The 19,484-nt window shown below is 42.0% G+C and overlaps 1 protein-coding gene across 1 annotated transcript in view; it reads left to right on the top strand.

Annotated features, from left to right (window-relative positions):
* The window catches only part of nfxl1 (nuclear transcription factor, X-box binding-like 1), a 192,286-nt gene that overhangs the window by 39,084 nt on the left and 133,718 nt on the right, over positions 1-19,484 (top strand). The window contains exons 9-10 of the mRNA XM_041196468.1: positions 4,303-4,427; positions 7,308-7,430. Of these exons, the coding sequence (XP_041052402.1) occupies positions 4,303-4,427; positions 7,308-7,430 (248 nt within the window). The remainder of the gene's footprint in view (positions 1-4,302; positions 4,428-7,307; positions 7,431-19,484) is intronic.

The following is a 19,484-nucleotide window of genomic DNA, read 5'->3' as shown; positions in this document are numbered from 1 at the left end:
TCCATCACTCTTGACCATGCTTTTAAGAATTGAAACAGGCTGTTTGTCCCATGGCTGGGTGATAAACCCCATATCCTTTCTTGCACCTGCACCATATTAACACCCTCAGCTGCTGAAGCCCTTTATACATGTCTTTGTCACCTCCACACACATTAGGCCACAATTTCCATTGACACAGGGAGAGGGAGAGACAGAGAGGCAGAGCGAAAAAGAGAGAGGGAGAGATCTAGGGGCAGTCAGAGAGGGAGAGAGACTGAAAGACATTAAGTGGGTAGAAGTGTAGGATTTGCACTTGCATTTGGTCAAATGTGTCAAGTTGTAGGGACTGGACCATTTATGTAATTGGGGAGTATGGTCTGCAACTGTAGAGGGCTTGCCCTATTGATTTGGTAGAAGCTGTGGTGGCACTAAGCCATTGCATTGAAGGACCTCAAGGCCTGGGAAGAGAAGATGAAAATTGGCCTTAAAAATGTTTTCCCCCCTTTATGGAGGAATGGGGCTGCCTTCAATAGGTATTCGATCCCTATAGGATCAATTTACCTTTAGTCCCAGCAATCTTGGAGCTATTGGAAGACAGTGGCATCATGGTAATGCCACTGAACTAGTAGACCAGAGACCCAGGCTCATACTCTGGGGATAAAAGCAAAATACTGCGGATGCAGGAAATCTGAAAAAAAAACAGAAAATGTTGGAAAAACTCAGCAGGTCTGACAGCATCTGTGGAGAGAGAAACAGAGTTGACATTTTGAATCTGTATGACCCTTCTCTGACCCTAGCTCTGAAGAAGGGTCATATGGACTTGAAATGTCAACTCTGTTTCTTGCTTCACAGTTGCTGTCAGACCTGCTGAGTTTTTCCAGAATTTTCAGTATTTGTTTGTAATACTCTGGGGACATGGGTTCAAATCCCACCATGGTAGCTGGTGAAATTTAAATTCAATTAATACAAAAAAAAAATCTCAGTAATGGTGACCATGCAACTATTATCGTTTGTCATTAAAAAAAAATCTGGTTCACTAATGCCTTTTAGGGAAGGAAATCTGCCATCTTTACCTGGTCTACATGTGACTTCAGACCTACAGCAATATCGTTGACTCTTAACTACCCTCTGCAAAGGCCTAGCAAGCCACTCCATTTAAGGGTGATTCGGGTTGGGCAAAAAACGCTGGCCTTTCCAGTGACCCCACATCCTATCAAAAAATGCAAGTGTCACCTGCCAACATAAATGGCTGTGCAATATGACCATCGATACTGCCTGCGTCAATGCAGTGGTCTGCCCGTGTGCAGGAATCCAATTATGTACATACATCAGTTTACCAAGCACATCGCCAACTCGTTTTGCTTTCTAACTTGGTTATTGCAATGTGCTCTTAGTTTGCGGATTGCTTGGAATATCTAGCACACAAGGATTTATTGACAGAGAAAGTGTTGCAGTATTTTATAAGGAATGACGGGCAATCCAGAATCGTTACTGAACACCGATGCTTCAACTCACTTTAATGTTTTCTGTCATCTCACAATTTATAAGCACTGTGAACATATGTTGCTAAATATTCAGTGATTCGAAAGATTATCAGATTTTGCAAAGTACTGACAGCCACTTTATTTTGATGCGCGGTACATAGTTCTTGAAAGTAAATAAGCTGGGCTCATACTGCACATTGCCTCCTATAAAGATGGCGACCGTGCATACCACTGCACATGCACGGTGGTTGGCAGCAAACGCACCCAAAAAATTATAGGATCTGCTACTCTTTAGCAGATGCAAATCCTGATTTAGTCTGTTCAGTGCTGAGCTGAGTGGAATTCCCAGGATAATCTGCCTGGATTTAGGAGAAGGTGCAAGGTACACTTCAGTGCATTGAAAGCCAGGAAGAAACCTGGTGGATAGTGACTTTCCCTCAATGCAGCCTCTCCACAGGGGATTATACTCTATTTCTAGTTTCAGGAACTTCAGGCTTTTCTTGCTGACCTCCCTTCTATACCCTCCACAAGCTCTCAAATTGTGCATACCTGGCATGTATATTCTGTCCCATACCTACATCGCGCACCTCATCTCTCCCTTTCCTGCTTAGTGCCTATTTTTCTTGTGCCTGTGTGTAAAATGTGGTTGAATGTTTTTTACATTAATTGAGTTACATAAATGCAACAATTGTCATTGTATTATTATTCTTAGAGATTTGGGAAAGAATTGTAGTCGACAATGGGGGAAAATTGTCTGTTTATTTTTTTCCTTCTCAATTTTCTTTTTCCCCCTACCTCCCTCCACAATTGCCAACTGATTTTTGTTTTTCGTTTTCCAGCAGTACTTTTTTTTTAAATAAATATTTCTTTGAAATAATAAATATTCAGTTTTTTTTGGTGGGCATGGCTTAATCATCTATTTTGAGGCCTGATTGTTGCAACCACAGCCTGTAAAAGGGTGGATCTATTCTGTTGTTAGGGAAAACCCAGCACTTTTAACTCCCCCCTCCCCCACTCCCACCCCTACCATGACCCTGGTCAACTACTTCCCTCCTTGATCAGCAACCCTCTCATCCTCCCTCAATTTTCACTGAGGTCACATGAAGTCTGAGACATTAAAATGGGGTCACTTCGGGGGGAAAAAAGTATCGGAAGCACTAACAAAGGATGTCTCTCAGACCCCACCCAAGAACTTGTAAAGCAAGCGGTATCAAACCAAAGTCGTGTGAGATGGCCTTACCCCAAAGTTTCATTTGACCTGTTCAGTAGTCAGGTTGGGATCCAAATCTGGATTTATATTGTCATATTGGAAAATAAATAGCTGCTCTTCCAGCGTGAGTGCAGGTTGAAGTAAGCACAGCATCCTGGAAATTGACCACGATTATGTACTATAGAGCAGGGTATTTATAAGTTAAATATTTCTTAATTCCACTCTCAAACTTGGTCCACTTTTATGCTTCCAATTATATGCCCCACATCCCTACCGATGATCTCCCTTCCCACCTTGGCACTGTGAGGTCAGGTTTCACTCAATGTTGAGGGATGCTACACAGGTTTATCTCTCCACCTGCTCCATTGACCCATCCATTGCCTCTGTGCTGTACCTACAAACCAATTTTGGATCAGCCACATTTTCTTCCAGCTTAATTTGGGAAGACTGAAGCCATAATTTTTAGTTCTAGCTTCATATTCTGTATCCTTGTTACTGATTCTGTCCCTTTCCTCAATCACCGTCTTGGGTTGAACCGGACCGTTCACAACCTCAGCACCCTATTGGCTCCGAGTTAAGATTCCAAACCGTAGCCTTCCATCCCACGGGTGTTATTGTGCTGTTAGTATATTCACCAGCTCCAGGATTTCTCCAGTACTCCACATTTTCCAATGTCTCCATGAGGGTTGCATGAGGCTTCGAAAACCTTATGGAAATAATCAAAGTCTTATTGTCTTGTTCCTTGGAAAATGCTGCAATTTCACATACAAACATAATCTACTCTTCAGATTTCCCACATTAACAAAATCTAGGGCAGAATCTTTGGCTCGGCGAGCGGGGTTGGGACCCACTCGCTGAGGCGTAAAATGTCACGGGGTGACATTGGGATGCATGCCCGACAGGCATTTAGATTTGCAGTTCAGCGGGCGCACAGCCAAGTTGGCTGTGCACCCGCCAAACTGTCAAAGGCCTATTAAGGCCAGTTAAAAACTAATTAAGGCAATCAGCTGAGCTGCCCGTCCAACCTTAAGGTTGGCAGGCAGACAAAGAGCCCAGGCGGCCTTCACATTTTTCATGGAATCTCACCTGCAGTGGGATGAGGTTTCATGAATGATTTAAAATTTTCAGAAAAATTGTTATTAAAATTAAGGCACACGTTCCAGCTCATGTGACAGTTTCACATGAGGGGACATGTCATAAAAATTTTCTTGCTACTTTATTACACTTTTTGGGCTTAAAACTAATCTCCCTGAGGCACCTCCAAGTCTGTCCTGACCCAAGCAACCCCCCCCACTCCGCCCGGACAGGGCATGCTCAGTGCTTCCGGGTGCACGTCACGCTGGGCGGGCTTTAATTGGTCTGCCCATGTAAAATGGCGGCACAGAGCCGATCGGGGCATTGATCAGGCCCTTGCCCGCTTTCGCGCTGCCCGCCTGACAGGCAGAAAATTCTGCCCCCAGTTTATTTCTGATTACTCCAGAGGGCTTCCGCAATACCTGCTTATGGATAACAACAAAAACTCAAAGAATCACCTTGAGAGCAAGATTCCTTAGTATTTTTCATCTCATTAAAAACCTTTTCCTTTTTTGTGGATAGAAACAAAGTGAAGGAGTTTTTTGCTTTTTCCAGAATCTGCACTGCCCTGTACAGAGGATATACCAACCTGTGGTGATACTTGTGACAAACCATTGGAGTGTGGCCTTCATAGATGTTCAATGCGGTGCCACCGAGGTCCCTGTGAAACCTGCAGACAGGTGAGAGCATGCATCAGTTCACTCGTGTAGTGATTTTTAGGTTTATGTAAAAGTATATTATTAAAAGACTTTTTAACATAAATGAGCTTTGGAAAAGTTTGCTGATCTCTCCATTCCTGCCATTCGTATTTCTCAGAACTAATCTGCTCGGTGTGATTAAATGGAAGGGATTGGGATGATGTCTGTTTTTCACCATTTCATAGGAGTTATGCTTTGCTTTGAAGTGGTACTTTACATGCAACCTTGATGCAAACTGAATAACCGCCTTAACTGAGGCATGAATGCTAGTGTCGTGGTTGTTGTGCCAGACGGAGTACTGGAAGACCACCTTTGATCTGAGAGATGAGGACAGGGAAGGTGAAGTTGAGCAGCTGAGGAACAGAACATTGGAGGCAACGATGAAAGGAAGATTAAGAACTCTACAGGAATTTGGGTGTAAAACCAAAAAAACTGCAGATGCTGGAAATCCAAAACAAAAACAGAATTACCTGGAAAAACTCAGCAGGTCTGGCAGCATCAGTGGAGAAGAAAAGAGTTGACGTTTCGAGTCCTCATGACCCTTCAACAGAACTGTGTCTAACTAACCAAATTAGAATTTGTTTTTTGTTCAAACAGTTAAGAATCATGACCCATTAATGTAGGTTCAAATGTTAACTAATCCTGTTGCTGTCTTTTTGAAACTGAAATTGTAAGTTGAATTATAGCAAATGTTCCTGTTGAGTGTGTATAAAATATGTGTAGCTAGATGAAGAATTACACCATGGGTGAAGCATGAAGAGGGAGCTTTCCATGAATTAAGATGCCTCAAGTTATCTGCTTGTGATGAATATTTTCAGGGCTGTAAACTGGATGGGTAGCGCATTTATTACCATACCCTGCAACTGGTATAAAAAATATTTATATTAACTGAAAAGTTTAAAGCAATACAAGTTGACGAGAAAACAAAAAAGGATGGAGGAGATTATTTTGAAGTATCAAAGAAATTGCTTTGTTTTGAATTCTTAGATGTCGCAGGATGTAGATACAATTGCAATGCACTATTCCTTCCAGATAAAACAATTGCTACAAAATCATCCCATTAGAGCATGTACTTTAAAGCCTAATTTCACTATTAAATCAATGACCATTGACATCAGTCCCAAAAATGACAAGTTGAAATATATATGCACCAATAATGCATGAGAAATTTCATCAAGCCATAAGGGGAAAAGTGTGGGTAGAAATTTGTCTCGGGAGGTGACACACAACGGACGGTATCGGATTGGTCATCCGTTATGTGCAGTGTCTGATATTTAATTCCATTAACTGCAATGGAACTGAATATTAGGTGTTCTATTCTGTAGTATCTACATTGTCAGATGAATGAACAGAACCACTATGTGGATTACAGAGGAAAGATATTTAATGTTGTTGTCAAGAAGGATACGATAGTCTCAGTGCTACTGTTGAGTCAAGTTCTGAATATGAGATCATGACCAAATTGTAGTGGGATTAAAGTTATGAGGCAACAGCTTTTTCCAGAACTTTGTAAAGAAATATGGTATTGGAGGCAGGGTGATAACTGGAGAGAATCAGTGCAATGCTGTCACTCCAATTGCATGAATTCCCATCAGTAAGAGGTAGAGAAGATGAGGTTAAGCGATTAGCTACTGAGAGAGGAGGGGTTTGAGGACGCATTGGTACAGTGACAGGTTAAGAGTGCTGAGAGGGAGGGCTCAATTGACAGAGAAAGACATAGAAGGCAGTTATCCAAATGGCCTTGAGTTTAGTTGCAAAATGTCAAGTTCCTTGTATTTTACCAATACAGCTGGAGGTAGTCTCACCAGATCTGATGTCAGATTTTCAGGGCAGATGCTCTCCAAGCATGTTCTAGATTATGAACAATGGATTTGAAGTTAGAAGTGGTGGTTGTGCCAGACGGAGTACTGGAAGACCATTTTTGATCTGAGAAATAAGGACAGCGAAGGTTAAGTTGAGCAGTTGAGGAACAGAACATTGGAGGCAAGGATGAAAGAAAGAATAAGAACTTTACAGGAACTTGGTTGCGTCTAACTAACTAAATTAGAATTTTTTTTCAGCTCTCCAAATGGTTATGATTCTTTGGTTCTACGCCATGTTGTGAATGGAGAAACCTAACACCTTATTGAAGGCATAGACAAAAATTTCTTGTTGGATGGGATAATTGCAGTATAAATCTTCAAACCAGTCGGATTATTTTTGTTTGTTTGTGCAGTCAAAACTATTTAAGTTATCACATATAGTTAGGCACCTGTCTACTTTTAGAATTTTAATATAGAGGTTTGATACCCTAGGCTGCTGAACAATGTTTGATTAATGTCTTCCATTGGAAGGATTGATTTATAAAGCACTTAAGATGTTCTATATTTCAGTTTGATAGTAGGTTGGCATAAAGGATTATTCCAGCACTTTTATTCCTTTTGCGAGAACCATAAGACTACTCGGTGCATTTTTGAAGTTCAAAGCAAATGTTGGTGTACCCCGATTTCTTTAAGTAATCATGTACCACAATTTGAGGACCATTGAAAAACATTAGTTAAATTTAGACAGTAGGAAAGTTTGGACAGTAGCAGTTTAGGAATCCGTAATGTTTTAATGTCCAAAAATTAAACCTATTACTTCTAGTTTTTCAAGAAATAGATATTGTATTAAACAAGATATTACCAGTATATTTCTAATGCTCAACATTCAGAAGCGGAATGTGGTTATTTTGGAAAAAAACCCTTGGAATATAACTAAGAATGTTTCCCTGAATAATTTAAAATTGCTTTGCTATAAATCTTGTTACCATGAAGGCATTCTGTAAAATAGTAATAAATCTTCTATCAGCACTATTAAGTGTATGTTGTTTTTCCTTTGCAGGAAGTGGAAAAGCAATGTCGCTGTGGGAAGCACACAAAGACTTTGCCATGCCACAAGGAGTACTTGTGCGAAACAAAATGTGCCAAATTGCGTGATTGCCAAAGGCATCAGTGTAAGAGGAAGGTAAGAGTGAAGGCAAGCCTGAATTTTTTTCACCAAAGTGAAATCTGTACTAGTTATTTTCACAGCAGTATTACACAAGAACCTTGCAAATTTACCCTGTGCGTCGTCCACCATTTTGTTAGACAAGTTACCAGAACAAATTTCAATTTTATTTAATTAAAGTTGTTGAGTAGAACTGAAGAATTAGACAACCAGATAACTATGCATCTAATAGGGAGCCACACTGTAGGAAATCATGATTGAAGGTACATAACTTGCATTTATACAGTGTCTTGAATGCAGTAAAACATCACAACACACTTCACAAAATTATCAAAGTTTGACACAAAAGCCCATAAGGCAACATTAAGGGAGGTAATGAAAAGCTTGGTCAAAGAGGTAGGTTTTAGAGTGTCTTAAAGGGGGAAAGAGAAGTAAAGAGGAAGATAAGTTTAGGGTGAGAATTACAGAGCTTAGACCTAGGCAGCTAAAGGTATGGCCAGTGATGGAGCGATTAAAATTGGGGTACACAAGAGGCCAGAATTGGAGGAGTGCTGAGATCTCTGAGTATTGTGAGGCTGGTGGAGGTTTCAGAACTGGGGAAGGGTGAGGCCCTGGAGGAGTTTGAAAGCAAGGATAAGAATTTTAAAATGGAGGCTTTGCTTAACTGGGAGCCCATGCAGGAGCAAAGTGAACAGAATTTGGTGAGAGTCAGGATTTCGGCTGCAGAGCCTTGGAAGAGTTTAATTTTAGGAAGGGTGGAAGATGGGAGACTGGACAGGAGTACTTTGCAATAGTCAGTTTTAAGGTAACAGAAGCATGGGGGAGGATTTCAGCAGCAGATCATCTGAGGCAAGAGCAGAGGTGGGTGATGTTATGGAGGTAGAAATAGGCAATCTTAGTGATGAGCGGACATGCGGTAGGGAGCTCAGCTTGGGGCCAAGTACAACATTGGGCAGAATTTTGCCATTGGTGAGCAGGGACGGGGCCCGCTCGCCGATGTGTAAAATGGTGCGGGATGACATCGGGCGAAAACCCCGACGTCATCCCGCCCCATTTAAATTTTCAGGAAGGCAGGGGCGCAGCAAAATCAGCTGCAGGCCCACCGACCTGTCAATGGCCACTTGAGGCCATTGAGAGGATCAATTAAGCAATTAAAGGACCTGCCCGTCAAACCTTAAAGTTGGTAAGTCGGCCAGGAGCCCCAGCGGCAACTAGAAAAAACATGAAACCTCATCTAGCAGCGGAATGAGATTTCATGTAGGGCTTTAAAAATTGTAATAAAGTTGTTATGGAAATTATGAACATGTCGCAACTCATGTGACATTGTCACATGAGGGGACAAGTAAGGGATTTTTCTTTTCTCTATTTTTGATATTTTTAAAAGTCGAGGCGATCCCCCTGAGGCAGCACTTAGCCTCAAGTAGATGAGTGCCCTCTTTCGTGCACATGCGCGAAAGAGCACACTCTTGATTTTAGGGATTCCCCCTGCCCGCACAGGGAGCACATAACGCTTCCTAGTGGGTGTCTCGCTGGGTGTGCCTTAATTGGCCCGCCCACACAAAATGGCAGTGCAGCCTCGATCACTGCCAGTGATCAGCTCCACACCCACCCTGCGTTTGGGTCAGGCCCACCTGCCCGACATACGGAAAATTCTGCCAATAGTGTGCAACCACTCTGGTTCAGCCTCAGACTGTTGCCTAGGAGATGTTTGTAATCATGTCGGGGGAACAGATTTTGTGCTGGGGACTAAAGACAATGGCTTCAGTCTCCCCAGTGTTTAACTGGAGGAAATTTCTGCTCATTCAGTACTGAATGTCTGACAAACAGTGTAACAAATTGAAGGCATTCGAGGAAACTAATATGTTTTTGGATGACGTTGCAGAGGGACAGCATGTAGATGAGAAACAGGAAGGTATCAAGGATAGATCCTTGGGAACATAAGGGGTAACTGTGAATGTGAGTTGTGAGGAGGATGCAGGGAGGCTTTAAGGGGATTTGGATAGCTTAAGTGAATGGGCAAGAACATGGCAGTTGGAATATAATATGAATAGGTGTGAACTTATCCACTTTAGTAGAAAAAAACAGAAAGGCAGAGTATTCGTTAAATGGTGAGAGGTTGGGAAGTGTTGATGTTTAAAGGGACCTGGGTGTCCTTGTTTGAGTCAGTTGCAGGTGCAGCAAGCAATTAGGAAGTATGTTGAGCATCATCGTAAGGGGATATGAATACAGGTGTAAAGATGTCATGCTGCAATTATATAGAGCCTTGGTGAGACCGCATCTGGAGTATTGTGTACAGTTATCCTTACCTAAGGAAGAATAATATTTTCCATTGAGAGAGAGTGCAATGGAGGTTCACCAGACTTAATCTTTGTGATGGTGGGATTGTCTTGTGAGGAGAGATCAAGAAAACTGGGCTTGTATTCTCTAGAGTTTCAAAGAATGAGAGGTGATCTTATTGAAACTTACAAAATTCTTACAGGGCATGACAAGGGTACACGTGGATAGGATGTTTCCCCTGGCTTGTCAGTCTAGAACCAGGGGATGCAGTTTCAGAATTCCTGGGGCAGGCCATTTAAGACTGAGATGAGGAGGAACATCTTCACTCAGAGGGTGGTGAAACTTTGGAATTCTCTACCCAGAGACCTGTGAAGTTCAGTCATTGAGCATGTTCAAGACAGAAATCGATAGATTTTTGGATACTAATGACATCAGAGGATATAGGGATAGTGGGAAGAATGGCAAAGAGATAGATGATCAGTCATGATCTGTTTGAATGGTGGAGCATGCTTGACAGGCCGAATGGCTTACTCCTATATCCTATGTTCCTAACTATGAGAGTGGGAAGAGAAGCCATTGCAGGTGATTCAATTGCTGTGACTAGAAAGGTAAAAGTGGAGCTAGGCAAGTGCAATCCACTTGGCTGGATGACAGAGGAGGGGTGTTCGAGGAAGATAATCAATTGTGTCAATGGCTGCACACAGGTTGAGAAGGATGAGGAGGGATATTTTCTTTACTATGGTTGCAGTCACATAGGAGGTCATTTAGCTACATCTGGTTACAGCACCATAATTCTCCAACTTGCACTTCCGTGTAGAAACACAGGATTGATGGAGTTAAATGTATAATTATAAGAAGAAAGCTAATTCTATTATGAAATGTGTGTCCTGTAGGGCATTTTTGCATAAATAATTGGATAATGTAAATAGTCAATTTTGAGAATTGTGCGCTTGTGCGAATGTCAATTAAAATCTTGTCTCCATGTGTTTTTTGCCGACTTTTCCATTATAAGATCTTGTATCTGCAATTATAAGCTAAATGGTATAAACTTGTCATGCTGTAATTATACCTGTAATTATATGTTAAACTTTAAGATAAAGCAAGTTTTTTTTTTGATCCCCATCTCTCCAGAAAGCAGAACCTGGCATTGGAACATCGTTCCATGGAGTTTGCTGCTGCCTGATATTTTTTTCTTGAAGTAACCACTTGTTATGTATGAGCTTAGACTTTACTTGGGGGAAATCATCGCTACCAATCCGATCCTTTCAACCCCAAGTCCTCACACATGTATTCTCTCGGGTGTTTAAGATTGCATACTGCTGTTTGAAGAAAAACACAGATTTTCTGGTGTCCTGACAAATATGCACCAGTAACAACTTGTATTTATATAGCACATTTTAATGCAAATAAAATATCCCCAGATGCTTCACAGGAATGTTTTAATACAAAATTTGACACCAAGTCACATGGGGACATATTGGGGTAGATGGCCAAAAGCTTGGTCAAATAGGTTTTAAGGTGAGTTTTAAAGGAAGATAGAGAGGCAGAGCCAGAGAGGTTTAGGGAGGGAGTGCCAGAGATTAGGGCCTTAGCAGCTGAAAGTACAGACACCAATAGTGGAGCAATTAAAATTGGGGATGCTCAAGAGGCCAGATTTAGAGGAAAATAGTTATATTGGAGGGTTTGGGGCAAGAGGAAATTGTAGAGATGGGCAGGACCGAGGCCATGGAGGAATTTGAGAACATGGATGAAAATTTTGAAATCAAGGCTTTTCTTAATGAGATAAAAGCAAAAAACTGCGGATGCTGGAAATCCAAAACAAAAATAAACATACCTGGAAAAACTCAGCAGGTCTGGCAGCATCTGCGGAGAGGAGCACAGTTAATGTTTCGAGTCCATATGATTCTTCAACAGAACCAAGTAAAAATAGAAAAGAGGTGAAATATATCCTGTCGGAGAGAAGAGCAGTACTTCTTCAAGGTAGGCATTTCTTGAAGAGAAATGGCAGTCAATTAAACATTAAGATAAAAGCAAAAAACTTTTCTTAACGAGTTCCACTGTAGGTCAATGAGCACAGGGATTTGGTGAATGAACAGGACTTATTGTAAGTTAGGAGCTGGACAGCAGAGTTTTGGATGACCTCAAGTTTACAGAGGATAGAACGTGAGAGTTCGGCCAGGTGTGCATTGGCATAGCTAAATCTAAAAGTAACAAAGACATTGGTGAGGATTTCAGGATTACATACATCGAGGCAAGACAAGGACATGCAGTATAATGGAGGTGGAAGCTGGTGATCTTAGTGGTGGAACTGCTGATATATGGTTGGAAGCTCATTTTGGTTGAATATCAATCTACACCCTCCAAGAACAAATTATTTGATTGCTTGATACATTGCTTTTAAAGATGCCTGACTGTATGGAAAAAGGCCACCTTATTTATCCACAAAATAATATACCTACCTGCGGAATGTAATTCATTGTATGTTCAGGCCATTGGGAAATTTGAGATGTGGTGAAGAATTTTATATGTACACTTTTTTCCTTTGAATTTAACTTTTAAACAACACAAAGTAGTCTGTTTTCTAAACAAAATTTCTTGTGAATATTCTTCATGTGTAGATGTAAAATACTTAAAATATTCACTAGTTGGTCAAATTTGAAAGATTTTGAATTGACATTGTACACCCTGACTCAGCTGACAGCAGGCTTACTCTCCAGCAGATGTCACTGTTCTGTGACTAGAAACAGTAACCCTACTCGTTTAAAATAAAACTCTAGCCTAGGATTACCTAGACCAGTTAAAGAAGCCTCACTGATACACAATTTGAGATTAGCCAGTACATGGACTAGGGATCAAATTTTGAACCACCTTGGCCTGTAATCCATCACTACATGCTTTTAACCATAGGGCTGCAGGGAATTCCTATTATGTTAGGATGGGTTAGGGATGGGTGATAAATGCTGGCCTAGTCAATGACGCACAGATCCCATGAACGAATTTAAAAAAGATTGGTTTAACTGTTTATCTAGCGCCTGGTCCATAGACTTAGAGACAGTTAGCTGCAAACAAAAACAGAAAATGCTGAAAATTGTCAGCAGGCTCAGGCAGCATCTGTGGAAAGAGAAACAGAGTTAATGTTTTAGGTTGCTATTTCATCGCAACTGGAAAGCATTAAAAATATAAATAGCTTTTACTAAGTGAAGTGGGGACGGTGGAAAAAGAGCAAAAGGGAAAGTCTGTGATGACACAAGAGCATGAGATAGGCAGGAGTAGACTATACAGCCCATGAAGCCTGCTGTGCCATTCAATATGGTCATGGCTGATCTTGGGCTTCAACTCCACTTTACTGCCCATTCCCCATATCCCATGATTCCCCGAGGGACCATACATTTGTCTATCCCAGCCTTAAATATAGTCAGTGTTGGATCATTGAGAACCCTTTGGGGTAGAGAATTCCAAAGATTCACAACTCTTTGAATTAATAACTTCTCCTCACTTCAATCATGCTTGATTGGCACCACATCCACAAACATCCACTCTCTCCACCACCAACGCACAGTAGCAGCAGTGTGTACCATCTACAAGATGCACTGCAGGAATTCACTGAGGTTCCTTAGCACGTTCCAAACCCACGGCCACTACCATCTTGAAGGACAAGGGCAGCAGCTAGATGGGAACACCATCTGGAAGTTCCTCTCCAAGCCACTCACCATACTGACTTGGAAATATATCACCACTCCTTCACTGTTGCTGGGCCAAAATGCTGGAACTCCCTCCCTAACAGCACTGTGGATGTACCTACAGCACATGGACTGCAGCGGTTCAAGAAGGCAGCTCACCACCGCCTTCTCAAGGGCAACTAGGGATGGGCAATAAATTTTGGCTCAGCCAGCGATGCCCACAACCCGTGAATGAATTTTAAAAAATGGTCGTCTCATTCTGAGGGCGTGCCCCCGTGTTTTAGATTTTCCAGCCAGTAGAAACAACCTCAGCTTATCCTGGCATGCCCTTTCATAATCCTAGATGTGTCAGTGAGATCACCTCTCATCATAGGATAAGCCTCTTGTCCCATGGATCTATCTAGTGAAACTTCACTGTACTGCCTCCAATGCAAATATATCCTTCCTTAAATATGGAGACCAAAACTGCACAGTGTTCTAAATGTGGCCTTACCAAAGCCCTGTACAACTGCAGCAAGACTTCCTTATTCTTGTACTACAATCCTCTTGCAATAAATGCCAACATGCCATTTGTCTTCCTAATTGCTTGTTGTACCTGCATGCTAACTTTGTTCCATATGACGAGCACACCCAAGTCTCTCTGAACATCATTTACATGTTTCACACCTTTCAAAAAATATTCTGCTTTTCTATTCTTTCAGACCAAAATGAATATCCTCTTCCCTTCTCCACATTATACTCCACCTGTCAACTTGTTGGACATTCACTTGACTAGTTTATATCTCTTTGCAACCTCTGTCCTCCTAGCAACTTAGATTTCTACCTAGCTTTGAATCATCAGCAAACTTAGATGAAGAGAGAGCAATGTATCCAAGTCATTAATATAGATTGTAAATAGCTGGGGCCCCAGCACTGATCCTTGTGGCATTCCACTAGTCACAGCCTGTCAATTTGAGAATGCCCCATTTTGCCTGCTCTTTGCTTCCTGTCCGTTAGCCAATTCCTAATCCATTCTAATATATTACTCGCAACTGCATGAGCCCTTATCTTGCCTATTAACCTTTTGTGAGGCACCTTGGACCACATTGACTGCAGCGTTTCATGAAGGCAGCTCACCACCACCTTCTGAAGGACAATTAGGGTTGAGCAATAAATGCTTGCCCAGTCAGCAATGCCCACATCCCATGAATGAATATAAAAAACCTTATTGAATGTTTTTTGGACACCTAGGAATACTATATTTACTGGCTTCCCTTTATCTAACCTATTAGTAACATCCTCAAAAAACAGAAATAAATTTGTCAAACATGATTTCTCTTTTGTCAAACCATGTGGACTTTGTCTGATCATAGGGTGGAAGACAGAAATTAAATGACAATTGAGTTGGTGGTGCAGTGCCAAAAAGAGTGGTAATGGGATAAGAAGAAACAAAAGATGTGTTTAGAGGAGGTATGAATGGGGGAAAACAAGACCAAACCAAAATCTACAAAGAGAAAGGGCACAAAATGAGAGAAAACGTTTTGCTTTGAAATTGTTGAGCTTGATGTTGAGTCCAAAAGTCCATAGAGTGCCTAATCAAAAGATGAGGTGCCGTTCCTCGAGCTTGCTTTGAGCTTCATTGAAACCGTGAAGGAGGCTGAGAACAGCTTCGGAGCATGATGGAGAATTGAAATGACAGGCAACTGCAAGCTCGATGTAATGCTTGCAGAGTGAACGGAGGTGATCTGCAAAGAATTCACGCAACCTGTCTTTGGCTTCTGCAGTGTAGAGCAGACTGCATTGTGAGCATACGGCATACTAAATTGAAAGAAGTACACACAAATTGCATTTTCACCTGGAAGAAGTGTTTGAAGTTTTAGACGGTGAGGAGAAAGGCAAAAAGACAGGTGTTGCATCTCCTGTGCTTACATGAAAAGCTGCCACGAAAAGGGGACAGGATGTTGGGGGTGATTGGAGGGTGGACCAGGGTGTCATGGAGCAAACGGTCCCTTTGAAATGCTGAAAGGGCAGACGTAGATGTGTTTGGTGATGGCATCTCCTGGGTGTGGAAATGGCAGAGGATGATTCAAAATCCTGGAACTCCCTCCCCAACAGCACTAGGTGTACCTACACCACATGGATTACAGCGGTTCAAGAAGGCACCTCACCACTACCTTCTCAAGGGCAGTTAGGAATGGGCAATAAAGGCTGACCAAACCAGCAATGCCCACATCCAATGAATGAATCAAAAAAAAAGGATGATCCATTGGATATCGAGGTTGCTGGATTGGAAGGTGATGACAAGGAGAACCATGTTGTTCTGGGAGGAAGGGGAAGGGATGAGAGCAAAAGTGGGAAATTGGGTGGATAGGGTCAAGTGCCCCAACCAATCACTGCGGGGGGTGTCATTGGTTGAGGGAAAAGGCAGGCACATCTGAAGCACTGGTATGGAAGGTACCATCATCAGAATAAATGCAATGGGGAAACTGGAGATTGGAATGGAGTTCTTGCAGGGAGCAGAGTGTGAGGAAGCATAGTCAAGGTAGCTGTGGGAGTCAGCGGGCTTATAATGAATATTTGTTGATAGCTACCTCCAGAAATGGAGACAGAGGTTGGGGAAGAGTTGGAGATGGATTATGTGAAAGAAGGGTGGAAATTGGAAGCAAAGTTGATGAAATTTTCCAGTTCAAAGCAAAAGTGAGACAAAGCACTGATACAGTCATCAATGTTCCAGAAAAGAAGAGCTGAAGGAGGGGGCCCCGAGTAGGACTGGTTCAAGGAAAGTGCTTTTGCTAAGGACAGATCATTCGGGGTCAGCTGAGGGAATGTTAGAGGGTATTGTGAACGCACAACAAGAGGTAAGATTAGAAGGTATGGAGTCAGCGATAAGTAACAGAAAAGAAAGATCTGAAGCAGTATTGCTACCTATGAGTTGCTGAAGCTTGCAATCCTTCATACCTGAAAGAAAGAAAGTCTTTCGTTAAAACGTTGGGTACGATGAAGTATGAAATGTAACTAGACAGTTTTGAGACAGTGAGTTGGTGCTGATGAAGAGAGCAGATGAGTGTGTGAATTTGACGGCACATGACTTTGAGTATGGATCTTGATGCGGCGAGAACACTTCAAGGAACACTGAATGTCCAGGAGATACCTGTAATCGTGGGTAGATCCGAAACTTTAAGGGTAGAATTTCAGTTGGAATCCAGTGGATTAAGACCAAGCCAGAGGCAGTTGCTAAGGAAGAAGATGTGGCTGTGAAATTGAATTTTGGTGGATACCTGATCAAACGAGCAGAGGGAAATAGAAAGTGATGAAGGTGCACAGGGAAAAAGAGACTGATGGGGAAATCCTGTTGAAGAGGAGAATCTCTTCAATGTGTGGATTTCTGGACGAGTTGTGGCAATGAATTAAACACTAATACAAAAGCAAAATATGACAGATGCTGGAAATCTGAACTAAAACAGAAAATGCTGGAAATACTCAGGTCAGGTAGCATCTGTGGAGAGAGAAACAGTTAGGCTTTCAAGCTGATGACCTTTCGTCAGAGCTAGGAAAAGTTAGAAATGTAATGGGTTTTAAGCAAGTGGAAGGTGGGGAGAGTGGAAAAAGAGCAAAAGGGAAGATCTATGGTAGGGGAAAGATAGAGATTAAGTGACAAGAATTGGGTGCAAGGTCAAAACAAATGGTAATGGGAGAAGTAAAGAAGAAAGAAAGACTTGCCTTTATGTAGCACTTTTCACAATCACCGGATGTCTCCATTGAGTACTTTTGAAGTATAGTCACTATTGTAATGTAGGAAAGAGACTAAAGATGATTTGAGAAGATATGAATGGCAGAATGATGAACAGCTGCTGTTCAAAAGCAAAACCAAGGCAAAAATGTGACTAAAACTGAACCTGCAAAAAAAAAAGGAAACAATGAGGCAGAGGCTACGGTCTAAAATTGTTGAACTTGATCTTAAGTCCGGAAGACTGTAAAGTGCCTAATTGAAAGATGAAATGCTATCCTCAAGCTTATGCTGGAATTCACTGGGAGGCTGAGGACAGAGGTCAGCATGAGAGCATGGTGGAGAATTAAAATGACTGGTGACAAGAAGCTCAGGGTCATGCTTGCAGGTGAACAGAAGTGTTCTGCAAAGCTGTTACTCGTATGTTTTTGTCCTCCCCATTGTAGAGCAGATGGCATAATTAAATACATTATACCCAATTGAAGGAAATACATGTAACTCTCTGTTTCACCTGGATGAAGTGTTCGAAGCTTGAATGGTGAGGAGAGGGGAGGTAAAAGGGCAGGTGTTGCATCTCCTGCACTTGCACAGAAAGCTGCCTTGGTTGTTCATATTGTTAACATTTCTTCAACTCTTGGATCAGCCCAAATAAAACATATGAAGAACCGTAACCTCTGCCTGCATTTTGTTTTATTTTATTTCCTGCAATTAGCTGTTCCCTCTTTGTGCTGGTAGCAATCTTTTCATTTACTTCGTCCTTGACCATAAGACATAGGAGCAGAAATTAGGCCATTCGGCCCATCCAGTCTACGCCACCATTCAATCATGGCTGATAAGTTTCTCAACCCCATTCTCCCGCCTTCTCCCCGTAACCTTTGATCCCCTTACCAATCAAGAACCTATCTATCACGGTCTTAAATACACTCAATGACCTGGCCTCCACAGCCTTCTATGGCAATGAATTCCATAGATTCACCACTCTCTGGCTAAAGAAGTTTCTCCTCATCTCTGTTCTAAAAGGTCTTCCTTTACTCTGAGGCTGTGCCCTCGGGTCCTAGTCTCTCCTACTAATGGAAGCATCTTCCCCACATCCACTCTATCCAGGCCTTTCAGTATTCTGTAAGTTGCAATCAGATCCCCCCTCATCCTTCTAAACTCCATCGAGTATGGACCCAGAGTCCTCAAACGTTCCTCATATGTTAAGCCTTTCATTCCTGGGATCGTTCTCGTGAACCTCCTCTGGACCCTCTCCAGAGCCAGAGCATCCTTCCTGAGATACGGGGCCCAAAATTGCTCACAATGTTCTAAATGAGGCCTGACCAGAGCCTTATAAAGCCTCAGCAGCACATCCCTGCTTTTATATTCTAGTCCTCTCGAAATAAATGCCAACATTGCATTTGCCTTCCTAACTACTGCGTCAACCTGCAAGTTAACCTTAAGAGAATCCTGGACTAGGACTCCCAAGTCCCTTTGCACTCCAGATTTCTGAATTCTCTCCCCATTTAGAAAATAGTCTATGTCTCTATTCTTGCTACCAAAGTGGATGACCTCACACTTCCCTACGTTGTATTCCATCTGCCACTTCTTTGCCCATTCTCCTAACCTGTCCCAATCCTTCTGCAGCCTCCCCGCCTCCTCAATGCTACCTGTCCTTCCACCTATCTTTGTATCATCTGCAAACTTAGCCAGGATGCCCTCAGTTCCTTCATCTAGATCATTAATGTATAGAGTGAAAAGTTGTGGTCCCAACACTGACTTCTGCAGAACTCCACTAGTCACCAGCCGCCATCCTGAGAAGGGCCCCGTTATCCCCACTCTCTGCCTCTTGCCAGACAGCCAATCTTCTATCCATGCTAGTACCTTGCCTCTAACAGTATGGGCTCTTATCTTACTGAGCAGCCTCCTGTCAAAGCGGCACCTTGTCAAAGGCCTACTGGAAGTCCAAGTAGATAACATCTATTGGCTCTCCTTTGTCTAACCTACTCGTTACCTCCTCAAAGAATTCTAACAGATTTGTCAGGCATGACCTCCCCTTGATGAAACCATGCTTTTTTGCCGTATTTTATCATGCACTTCCAAGTATTCCGAAATCTCATCCTTAATAATGGACTATAACATTTTACCAACTTACCTTACTAATCGGCCTGTAATTTCCCTCTTTTGCCTCACTCCCTTGGGCTTCCAATCATCATTTAATTCATAGCCATATTGATTTAGGATTATATAAGTGAATGGCAACTGACAAGAGAAAGAAAAAAACATTTATTTAGCACACTTCATGCCCGCAGAATGTCTCGAAGTGCTTTACAATCAATCATGTAATTTTGAAATGTAGTCACCTTTGTAACATAGGAAACACGGTAGCCAATTTACGCATAGCAAGTTCTCTCAAAGAGCAATCTAATAATG

The sequence above is a fragment of the Carcharodon carcharias genome, chromosome 1 (assembly GCF_017639515.1).
Source record: "Carcharodon carcharias isolate sCarCar2 chromosome 1, sCarCar2.pri, whole genome shotgun sequence".
Classification (NCBI taxonomy): Eukaryota; Metazoa; Chordata; class Chondrichthyes; order Lamniformes; family Lamnidae; genus Carcharodon; species Carcharodon carcharias.
Note: the sequence above shows the minus strand (reverse complement) of the source record. Positions and strands in the feature narration are given on the sequence as shown.